This window comes from Protobothrops mucrosquamatus, unplaced genomic scaffold (genome assembly GCF_001527695.2).
Source record: "Protobothrops mucrosquamatus isolate PMUCROS unplaced genomic scaffold, P.Mucros_1.0 scaffold88, whole genome shotgun sequence".
Classification (NCBI taxonomy): Eukaryota; Metazoa; Chordata; class Lepidosauria; order Squamata; family Viperidae; genus Protobothrops; species Protobothrops mucrosquamatus.
In genome coordinates, this window is record NW_015386464.1 from 317,254 (window position 1) to 329,466 (window position 12,213).

The 12,213-nt window shown below is 34.6% G+C and overlaps 1 protein-coding gene across 1 annotated transcript; it reads left to right on the forward strand.

Annotated features, from left to right (window-relative positions):
* The first annotated feature begins 3,003 nt into the window (after positions 1 to 3,003).
* TAB3 (TGF-beta activated kinase 1 (MAP3K7) binding protein 3) lies at positions 3,004 to 11,687 on the forward strand. The gene is made up of 6 exons (XM_015812487.2): positions 3,004 to 3,150; positions 4,198 to 5,647; positions 7,525 to 7,685; positions 8,920 to 9,013; positions 9,418 to 9,501; positions 11,299 to 11,687. The coding sequence occupies exons 1-6, from the start codon at positions 3,049 to 3,051 to the stop codon at positions 11,445 to 11,447; spliced, it is 2,040 nt and encodes a 679-aa protein (XP_015667973.1). The 5' UTR covers positions 3,004 to 3,048; the 3' UTR covers positions 11,448 to 11,687.
* Positions 11,688 to 12,213: the final 526 nt, after the last annotated feature.

A 12,213-nucleotide genomic window follows, 5' to 3' on the forward strand; every position in this document is an offset into this window, starting at 1 on the left:
CTATTAATATCAAGTCATAGACCCCTTATGTTCAGAAATAGTATATCTGCAGCATTCAGATGCTGGGATAAAAGGAGTGATCAAAGTGCTTCTGTAATAACTTGGAGCACTTGGTTGATAGTGATTACGGTGCTAGGTTTTATAATTAGATCCAACATTGGCATTAATAATACAGATAGTCTTCGACTTATCACCATAATTGAGCCAAAAAATTATGTTGCTATGTGAGACATTTGTTAAGTGAATTTTGCTCCATTTTACGAGCTTTCTTGCCACATTTGTTAAGCGAATCACTGCAGTTATTAAGTTAGTAACATGGTTCTTAAGTGTATCTGTTTTCCCCATTAACTTTGCTTGTCAGAAAGTTGCAAAAGGTGATCACATGACCCTGGGACACCCGCAACCATCATAAATATGAGTCAGTTGCCAAGCACCTGAATTTTGATCATGTGACCATGATGCTACAGTTGTAAGTGTGAAAAATTGTCACAAGTCATTTTTGTCAGTGCCATTGTAACTTCGAACGGTCACTAAATAAATTTGAAAATCAAGGACTGCTTAGCTGTTCTTGTAGATTAAACAAATTTATTCTTTTGTGTCTTTTACACAGAGACACATACATATAACCACACCAACACTTGCAAAGCAAATTAGGGATAGGGAATAACTTTATTTTAGCTTTATAAACATATTCTAATGGCTGATTCTGTAGTGCCAAATTAATGAGCCATTAAATTTATTTGCTAGCATCTTAACCTATTTCATAGAGAATTATTAATGGTGATCACTGTACTGGAAATATCCCATAAATGACAGTTAGTACCTGTATGGTTATGGATTTATGAGGCAATACCCAATGTAAAAATTATAGTGGAAGTTTAGTATCCTCCAGAAATACATAGAGTGATAGTGCTAATTAAGAATAATGTTGATTTTTTTTGAGGAAAAAGGTGTGGAAACTTTTATGTAAATTAAGGCACTATATAAAAAGAAATTTACATATTAATATTTCCAGTTTGATTAGGAAATTTTCAGATTGATAACATTATTTTCTTTTACATATTTACCAAAGATAATAGTTTAACAATGTTAATCCATTCAGCTTGCATTTGCAATTTGCAGCTTATTATTGACAATTAATTTACAGAACAGAAAATTATTTGTAGAAAGAATTAAACACGATAAAATGTTCAGCCTGACATTTCTTTAAAATATAGCCTTCCTTAAACTAAATAATCTTCTAATTACCTTTTTTGTATGTACTACTTTAGCCCTGTGTCATTTGTTGTTGTTTTTCTTTTTTAGCAAAGAATTACTGGCAAGCAGGGAGATTTAATAGTACCTATTAACTGGTCAATGGCAAGCCCTTTATAAGCCTTCTGATTTGTAGTGTAACTCATAGGAAAGCAATGCATCCTTCCATTTTTAGGGGGTTACAGTGAAGACCAATTAACATACTTTGTTTTGCATTCTGAGAAGGTTGATTTTAGAGAGCTGTATGTGTGTACATACAGGAATAACTTCTTTCAAATAATTGGAAGCATTTTTATTCTACATATCTTATTTTTATTTATTGAAATTTATTAGCTTCCTTTATATGCTGTTTTTTGCACAGAGCATCCTTCTGTCACTTAATAATGTACTAAAATGGCTTAATTTGGATTAAAATTAATAATTGTATAATCATACAATTAATCATACAATACATAAATACATACAATACAATAAATTATATGATTAATTGAATTATCATACATGTTGAAAAACAGCTGGTATGTAGAATCTTTTAAAGTCTTTGGTGGTATGAATGACCATCTTTATAGATCTAGGTTTTTTTCAGAGGAGATATTTCTTTCTTCCTATTCAGTTAAGTGATATACTCCATGGCTTTGAATAGGGCATAAAAAGTAGGGTGATGAAAATTATGAATTACCAAGATTCTCCAAGGTAATAAGTTCTTTGCAATGGTAGTGGGTCATTTTTTCTCTCTCAGAAGGGTAGAAAAAGGTTGTTGTGCTCAACAACAGCAGAAATGGCCTAAAAACCTGTGATCTGAGTTTGGGGGCATAGGATTTCTTTTTTCTTTCCTGTCTCCCTCTACTATCGAAATAAATGTATGAAGATGGAAAATTTCTCCATTCATTTGTATAAGGCAAAATAGTGCCTACAGATACTATGTTCATGATCTCAATCATAGATAATATTTGTATGCTTAGATCTCTTTGTATTTAAATTGCTATCTTAATCAGTTATACATATTTTTATACTACTGGACTTGAAAACCAGATACTTTGCGATGGTTTTCCTATAAGATGATAATTGCAATATTGTTGTAAAATTCCACATTTGAACATTGATGAAGGTTAATTCAAGAACTATTTATTGATGTTTATCTTTCTGATAGTCAAAACATTGCACGTTGATATGAGACACAGATTATTGTCTGGAAAGAATCTGCATTAAAATATTATGTAGTTGTTGACAGTGTTGGGCTTCAGGTTTTAGTGACCACAATCTAGAGAACAGATTTCCTAACGTTATGCCAACAACTGTGGTTGGCATCTTCAGAAAAATAAAACCTTTTATCCTTATTAGTTTTGAATCATGGATGTAAAGAGAAGTCTGGTTCAAATGTTCATGCTAAAAGAAGTATAATATGAGAATTTAGTGTCCACCCAGATGTCTCTCTGCCCTGCATTAAGGGATTACATGGTCAGAAAGTGAGTGTCAACCCTTTTTTGAGGCTAAAAGGGAAAAAAAAAATCTTTAAATGTAATCTTGTTGTGAGAATTGTAAACATTCACTTTAGGTGTGTGTATTTATGGGTATTCATTGTGGCATTAAATGTGGATAAGATTTTATAAACTAGGTTGAGGTGAAGTGTTAGTATACTATTCTGTATTCTGTATCATTTTTATTTATTACGTTGTTTCTCATTTTATTATCTTTTTTTTGTAGAAGATGTATGAAGCATCCAAAGATCATAATTGCTGGAAAGTTTATTGACTGCTATTTCCTGAAAGTCCCGAAATTTAACATTAATCTGGCATGGCTCAGGGAAGCCAGCAGTTAGATATGCAGGTACTCCATGACCTCCGGCAACGTTTTCCTGAGATTCCTGAAAGTGTGGTGTCTCAGTGCATGCTCCAGGTAGGTGTTGGTTGAACCAACATTAGTTTCTCTTTGAAGTAGTAGATAAGGGTAACCTAACAAGATCCAAGGATAACTTTTCAGGAACAAAAAGAATATGGAAAAAACTGGGACAGTGGATTATAGGAGATGAGAATAAGAACGAATATAGTCAAAGTTGGTTATTTTAGCCAATTTTCATTAATCTTGTTATACTTTTAGAAAACAGTTTCCTTCTTCTCCCTTTCTTTTTTTTTCTTTTACAAATAATTCGATTAGGCTCAATTTAATTAAAAATAAAAGTATAACTAAATAGCATGGGCATAGCTAGAAATTTATATCCTACCAAAATCAGTGGGGATAAATTCATTCTTAAGTTCTAAATCTTCAAGATTGGTAGAAGCACCTTGATACGTTCAGCTTTTGTTCTTGAAAGTATTTTCCATCCTATATTTTCTTCCTATACAATTTATTTTCTTCCATTGCACTATTAGTTTCATTTACATTTATGAAATGGAATACTGTGTGCAGAATACAAAATTCCCAGTGGGAAAAGAATTATTCTGTTAGAAAACTCAAGCCTTAATTATTTCAGTTTCCACGTACATCTCCCATATCTGCTTTCCTATTTATCCCAAGCTGTAGTAGAAGGAGTAGGTAACATTCTAGTTCATTCATTGAATAACACAAATTATATATTCTGGTTTTGGGGAAGCTTTTTAGCTAACAAGGTTTGGAGAAGTAACACCTGTTTTACAAAACTTTTAAGAAGAATTAATGAGATATTTTGTAGCTGCATATATTTCAAGGCTGTAAGAAAGTTTATCTAGATGGTGATTGACAAATAATGCTTGTAATGTTTGTGGAAGATCTCTTACATCTTGGAAGATTTATTTATATATGACTCTACCTAAGCAAATTTAAGTTAATCAAAATTACAAGTTTAAGTTATAACTTAAAGTAACAACCTTAACAAATATAATATTGAAGAGTAAGATAGATTGTTGTACTATAGTTTCTAAAACTTGCTCCATAATGTAGAACACCAGCATGTATTATTTCTTCTAGAACAACAACAATCTTGATGCTTGTTGTCGAATTCTTGCACAAGAGAGCAACAAATACCTATATATGGAATATCACAGCCCAGATGACACCCGAGTGAACAGGAATCGTCTTTTGCATATTAACCTTGGCATCCATCCTCATACTAACTATGGAGGAGATGGATCTCAACTTAATGGTGGTCGTACACTGGTACATAGTTCAAGTGATGGACATATTGATCCACAGTGCACTCCAGGCAAACAGCTGATCTGTTTAGTCCAAGAACCACATTCTGCTCCTGCTGTTGTTGCAGCTTCTCCAAACTATAATCCTTTTTTTATGAATGATCAGAATAGAAATGCAGCTACTCCTCCTCCACAGACACCTCAGCAGTCTTCTCCCATACAGCCTGGAATGAATACATCTGCTATGCAAGGTCCTCCTCCTCCTCCATATATGCATATACCTCGGTACAGCACAAATCCTATAACTGTTACAGTTTCACAAAACCTCCCTTCTGGGCAGCCTTTACCGAGAGCTTTACAAATTCTTCCTCAAATTCAAAGTACTCCTTATGGAAGTCCTGGATCACTGTATATTAGGCAGACAACTCAAGGTTCTTCAGGACGACAGACTCCTACTCAAAGTACACAGTGGCATTCACCACCACCAGGTCCAGTTCCACATTATAGTCCACATCCATTACCTGTCTATCCACACCAACAGAGCTATCAGCCTTCTCAGTATTCTCCCAAGCAGCCCCAGATTCCTCAGTCTCCTTTTCGATCACCACCTGCTTCTCAGTGCCCTTCTCCTTTTGGATCGCCTCAACATCAAGTTCAACCCAGCCAATTAGGACATCAAAGTTCCCATGTATTTATGCCTCCTAGTCCTTCAACTGTGCTACCCCATCCATATCAACAAACACCACAGTCATATCAAAAATCAAGTGGACACTCAGTATCTTATCTCCCATATGGTGGACCTACTTTATCTAAAGGCTCCATGAACAAGATAGAAATTACGGTTGAACCACCACAAAGACCTGGGACTACACTTAATAGGAGCCCTTCACCTATAAGTAATCAGCCATCCCAACGGAATCAGCACCCACTATATACACCTGCAACTCCTTCAGGTTCTCCTTCCAGAAGTATAGCAGGTCAGCCTAAACTTCCTTATAGTGTTAATCCTGTATATATAACATATACACAACCAGTTGGACCTTCAGGTATTCTTACACAATCCCCCCGTGTAATGGTATCTCAGCCAAATCCAGCAGTTTTTAAAATCACAGTAGGTCGAGCTCCTGCTGAGAATCTTCTAAATTTAGTGGACCAAGAAGAACATTCTGCAGCACCAGAACCTATCCAGCCCATTTCAGTTGTACCAGGATCTAGAGGCGAAAGAGGAAGGCATAAATACCAGAGAAGTTCCAGCTCTGGATCAGATGACTATGCTTATACTCAAGGTAAGGTCGCTAAGCTTTTTGCTTAATTAAATTCTCAAAATGTTTCCTAAGAATCAAATAATTTGGGCTGTGGTTCATCTTAAATAGCTACGTCCCTAAATACAAATATATCTCCGAATGTATAAGTTAATATGGATAGGTTAATAAAATCATGCCTGTGATTTTTTCTCAAGATGAAAGAAATATACTTCTTTCATTTACCACTTTGAATTCTGCAGCAGTAAAAACGGTGATAAGGTGGGCCTGCTGTGTGATATGGTGATTAAAGTAAGATAACTTAACCTAGCTTAGCCTAGCATAACATAGCATAATACATTATATTGCAAAAATATTGTGTACCACTTAATAGCACAGAAATGAACTAGAAATGGGACTGTCTTGTAATATGACATAACTAAATGGTACCCTAAAAAATCTGACTGTATAAAACTAACATACCATTACATATTTCAGATAAAGGAAGCATAAAATAACCAGTGTAGAGGGTTTTTTAAAAACAACAACATATCGGTAGAAATTAATTGTTTTAATCTTCGATACAGCTTGAGATTTATCAGTATAAATTGCAATATTTATTTAAGTTTTTTTGTACTTATTTGAATTATTTAATATTTTGAGGTACTAGTCCAGGCAATTACCAGGAGTCAACACTGACTTGAAGGCACAAAGAGAAGTATGGCTATGGAAAAGCAGACATTAGTTCATTAAAGTAGAAGGTGGAAGAATAGGACACCTTCTGCTATATAGTAGGCTATATAAGTATAAACTGAATTGGAAAAAAACCCAGAATAAGAATATCTCACAAATGTCTGTTTTTCACTTTGTAGTGAGCTTTCTTCAATAAGTACCTTATATTTTTAGGTACCTAACTCCTTTTTTTCCCCAAAGGGAAAAATTGAAGATTCATTAATGAAGAAAATGGTTAAGATTCAAGGTTGAACCTTTATTCTAAAACAAAAGATAAAGCAGTCAAATAAGCTGTACAATCGGTTGTTGTTATTAATTTACCTTGCTCCAGTTTCTGGTTATTGGAATTCCTTGGATTTATCCTGAGCCACTGATTTTGTGATCTGGAAAGAAAGCTGTTTTTCTAAAGGACATAATGTAACATTCCTTTAATAGGTGGTATTTATCAGTCAAGAGTATTTCAGAGTACATTGTAGATCAGCGACTAAGGTTTCTTCATATACATCTAATTCTTCATTAGTGAAAGGCTAATGAACAAAAATGAGCCAGGTCCCTGAACTGATAATATAGGTGGCCCTTGGTTAACAACCATTCTTTCAGCAATCAAACTTATGGTGGTTCTGAACAGACAGTACTTAAGACAAGTCCTCCAAGTTCATGCTGTTGCTACGCTCCTGCGTTCATATGGTTGTGAGGCGAGTGCTTGGCAACCAGACACATTTCTGACCATTGCAGCATCCTTCAATCATGTGATTGTGGTCTGCAATCTTCCTTTATGGCTTTCCACGAGCAAAGTCAATGAGGAAGCTATCAGGAAGTCTGAATTCACAGTTAGGGAAAGCCCTCACCTAATGACCCACAGTGATTTGTTTAACTGGTGACTTTTGGAACTGCTATCACTAAGCAGTACAGTCATGTGATGTCACACTTTACAATAGCATTACTTATTGATCAAAATTCAGATCCCAGTTTAGCATTGTTAAGTGATTATCTTCATGAGTATGTGAAATAATGAACTTCCTTATGGAGGAATATTATGTCTACAGCTCTTGTTCCTTTCTCATGAAGTATTTGTACCCCAGCATTTGATTGCATGTTTATGTTTGCTTCTGTTTTGAAAAGGTCATTTGTACTGTAGTTACAAGCTGGATTTCTCAATTTTATGCATATTATTCTCTATAATGCATTAGCTTTGCTATTACATCAACGTGCAAGGATGGAGAGGTTAGCAAAGGAGCTGAACTTTGAGAATGAAGAACTTGAGAAACTTAAAGGTGAAGTAAATAATATGGAACATGATCTTATGCAAAGGCGTCTGAGAAGAGTCAGCTGTACAACCTCAATCCCAACAGTAAGCAATTTTTCTATAATTATATTAAAATAAAATTGTTCTTTACTGACAGTATGAATGATTCACTATATTTTAAATTCATCACTTTTCATCCAATATGTAAGTCTCAGTTGAGTTGTTTCAGCAGCTAGGTACAATGTGTTCTCTTAGTTGCCTCATAAGCTTTACCACCTCTTCCAAATTCTGTAATACTATCTCAGGCGTTTGTTGTTGGTTTGGAGTTGTTCTGAAAAGGCATGTCAGCAGTATGTTGTTGCTTCAGGTAAAAGTAGGAAACCCTCATTACAAACAATATTCTAAAACTTAAGGCATCGTAACTGTTGTGATCTTTGGCAAGGCATTGATTGAGAATCAGTGTTTTCTTGGTCTTTCAAAATTATATGCTTGCATGTTCTAGTTTCTTAGTTCTGTAATACTTTTATATTTCTTAAATTCCTTCTCTATCCTAAAATAATACCTTGAGTTGAAGTTCCGATAGAAGATTATTATTTGCCCCAAAAGGGAACGTGGTGGCATAGAGGCTTAATGACGCTGGATGAGCTGAACAATTGCCAGCATTCCGGCAGTTCGAGTCCAGCTCCGCAGAACATGGTGAGCTCCATAGTACCTGCCTATGACCCCCAATGGCCTATATATGACCTCTTCCAACCTGCCCATGTTCCAAAGAGCCTGCCACCAACAACCTGTTTACACCACCTACAACCCAGGCTGGCCTACCTGCTCATGTGAGCTTGGAGTTGTACCACATTGCTTAACAATGGAAACTCAAGACCCAATTGCCATTGTAACCTGAGGACTGCCTATAGGTATTAATAAGAATGCATACATTTTAACATATAAATCAGTAGACAAAATATTGAAAACAGTCATTTTCAATTTGATAAGGAGACTATTAATTAATCTGCCCTTTTCCAGTTCGTGGCTCTTGGAATTCTTTGCTTCTACATTGAGCATTGATTTTTTTTTTGACATGGACACAAAAGCTATCTTTCTAAAGGACATACATTCTCTTATTAGGTGATATTATCAGTAAGGAGGAACTGTAGACTATACTTTTAATTCTCATCTTTTTTGCAATTTATGAATGCACCTCTGATAAAGGAAAAGGATGGGAGAGGTGGGGAGAATTTAAAAGAATTGTGAATAGGCTTCTGGTTGGCTGCATTTATGTGTTTAGTTTAGTTAAATGAATGTGCCAGCTTACTTACTTTCTATTCTTGATTCTCTCTACTAGCCCGAGGAGATGACAAGATTGAGAAGCATGAATAGGCAGCTCCAGATAAATGTAGACTGTACTCAGAAAGAAATTGACCTCCTTCAGTCTAGAGGTAGATGTTTTCAATGATTTTCTGTATCTGAAATGCATTGATTTGGAGCTTTATGTAAGAATTTAAGAGGTATTGGGAATATTATTGTCTTTCCCTATTATATTTGTAGAAAGAAAGATAACCAGATCTATTTTCTTTTTACTAGATGTGTTATTTTGATACTTTAGTTTAAATGTATTTGGGAATACTGATTCTGGCAATATCATTTAAGGGACAAATTGGCAAGCATTCTTTATCATATATGGTCAGTTTCCAGAATAGCAAGGCTGTATGACTTTAAGACACTGTTGTTTGCTTCATTTCAGTATTGTTTCAGGTCAAAAGCACACTTAACCAGTAACTTCTTTTACCTTTTAAACATATGTCCTGTTCAAAATACATTATTTTCTTCTTTTTATTAATAGGCAACTTTGACCTGAAAGCCATGAATAATTTTTATGATAACATAGAGCCTGGTCCTGTTGTACCACCAAAGCCATGTAAAAAAGGTGAGTCACTACACAAATGTTCAGGATGTAGTTTGTTTTTGGTATTTTTTTGCAGAGGGATTCTTATATTAGAAGGAAGGAAATCAAATGTATATGTTTCTTATAGACAAGTATTTTTATAAAGAAAGGCATTATGTCAAGAAATATATGATGCTTTCCATTATTTATATCCCACAGAAGCTTCACACAAAATAACACTTCACCAATTACCTTATGAATTTGCGAAAGTAATGTTGGCAGTTAGAATATTCTCTTGGATTCTCTTTATCTAGCTTTAGGACTTGTGTGGAGAACAGAATAGCAGAGCAGGACAGTTGGCAATGTGAGAACCTAGGTGATTGGTTCTATTATTTATTTATTCAAATTTATTGGCCACCCAAATCTAATGGACTCTGGGCAGCGTACAAAATTAGAAAAAACATAAAAAAACAACTGATAACATTAAATCAGATAGACAGCCCTGTATAAATAATCCGATAAACAATAAAATAAAACAGAGACCTTAACAAATAATAAACATCAAATCCAGACCTGGGACCAAAGCTAGGTTTTCAAATCTTTGCTGAATCCTAGGAGAGAATGTCATCCTTACCTCTGGGATGATGCTGTGAAGAGGATGGTGGTCACAACAGAGAAGGCACACTTCCTATGTCCCACAAGATGACCGGTTAATGGAAGGAACCTAGAGTGCACCTACTCTGCTGAAATGTACTGGGCAGGAAATGTACTGGGCAGGCAGACAAGCAGGCTCTTAGTTATCCAGATGCTACAATTCTGGCATTAAGCCTTATGCCATATATAGCTTTATAGGTCCTCTATCTCATGCATCACATTTCTCTCATTATTTTTGAGTAGAATTTATAGAAATAGTAATTTACTGAATTATAAATATTGTAGCCATGTGGCCATATTGTACAACCTATAATATTTGGAGAGAAAAATAATACAGTTTAAAATATATTAAATATAATTGCTATAAGTCAGTTTGCTGATTATGTTCAAATGAATGGAGACTGTACATTATATATAATCTAAAGTAATTATGCATATATAAATGTTGAATAGTTCACCCTTCTGCAGAAGATACATGATTTTCCAAGCATTATTTTGTGTAGCATTTTCAAAATCTTTAATTAATTAGGGGGAAATATAGTAAATACTTTGTTAGAGTGTAAAATAAAATTTTAAATCAAAATCAGCCTAAAGACATGGTAATTAATATAATTCAGTAACATGTCAGAGTAATGTTCTGGATCATTCTTGATAGGTAAATAACTATGCTTTCAATAGTTATTACGTGGCTAAAGTAAGAATGTTTCATACCCACATTAATAAATTGTTCAAATGCAACACATTATTTCTTAGACACCACTCTAGTATGGGATGTTAAAATACATCTTAGTAATGATTTTGAAATTCAGTCTGGTAGATCTCATACTATCTACCTCAAATGACAAAACTTGGCAGAAAAGAATACGTATAACTCACATAACTTACTATATTTTTACTGGAGGCCAAAACACGTGGACAACAGAATTTATTTTCAAATATTATACTTGGTATGTACTTATAGTATTGGAGACCCAGATTCTAGTTCACGTTCTGGTATAGAAAATTCAGACCAGTCAATCTCTCTGAAATCAACAACGATTATTGTAGTGAAAACAAACAGGCCTTACAGTGTGCTTATACAGTACATGAAGGCCAAATGAAATATTAATACTAATGTTATTATTGGCCTATGATATTTATAGATTTAAAATTATTATGTTTTATAAGAAAAATGATTCTTTGTAGACCATCAAAATAGTTCCAAGCAAGTTCTGCGATCACAGCCAAGAGATGAGGACTTTGAAGGAGCTCCATGGAATTGTGACAGCTGTACTTTCTTGAATCACCCAGCACTGAATCGTTGTGAGCAATGTGAAATGCCGCGGTATGCCTGAATTTATAAAGGTCTACTTTGTATTAAAACAGGCTTTGAGATCTCAGCCATAGATGAAAATGTGGGGGAATCTTTCAGTTCTCTACCAGGTATTTGCCAGCCGGTCATTTTCAATTTTTGAGAGAAAAATCTCCTTTTCATTCATGCTGCACTAAAGATTAGCTTGTGGAGATATTCTCTTATCCCATGGTGGTAAGAAAGTGTGAAAGGATATTCTGAATCCAAAATGGATTTTCTTTGAAGAATGTATGCAGGAAAACAAGTGATTGCTGTTGTTCTAGCCCCCATAATTACATTTGCTGGTTAGTAGTCCTTACATATATTTTTATAAGCATTGAACAATTACTTTGTGAAGTGTTACAGGTATGCAGACAAACTGTGAAGAACCAGAGCTGATCTGGCTACAGCAAGCTGGAAAACAAGAGCTCCCTATGTTTCCAGATTGTAAACTACTGAAAAAAGGGGGAATCAAAGAACAGAAAAGGGTAATCTGAAATGCTGCTTTTTTCAGGGTAAATTAAATCTACACAATTGCTGTTTTGATATTGTGAATCATGGTGAGGAGGGGAAAGTACTGTACAACTTTATTTATAGAGTACAATCAGAAGTGATTTTACAGTCCCTTTTGCTTGTACAGCACTCACCAAGTCATGCTAACACTGGTAATTAAATAATTATACCATATTACACAGGAAAAATAGTGCTGCATGCTTTTATTAGGCCTTTGTGTTTTAAAACTAAAAAGTAAAAGTATGCTTTTATAAATT

Excerpts from the sequence above, each read along its gene's own strand:
- TAB3 (XM_015812487.2), top strand. The coding sequence starts at position 3,049 with ATGGCTCAGGGAAGCCAGCAGTTAGATATGCAGGTACTCCATGACCTC. Across the intron at positions 7,686-8,919 it reads GTACAACCTCAATCCCAACA|CCCGAGGAGATGACAAGATT; the intron begins GTAAGCAATTTT and ends TCTCTCTACTAG. Across the intron at positions 9,014-9,417 it reads TGACCTCCTTCAGTCTAGAG|GCAACTTTGACCTGAAAGCC; the intron begins GTAGATGTTTTC and ends TTTTATTAATAG.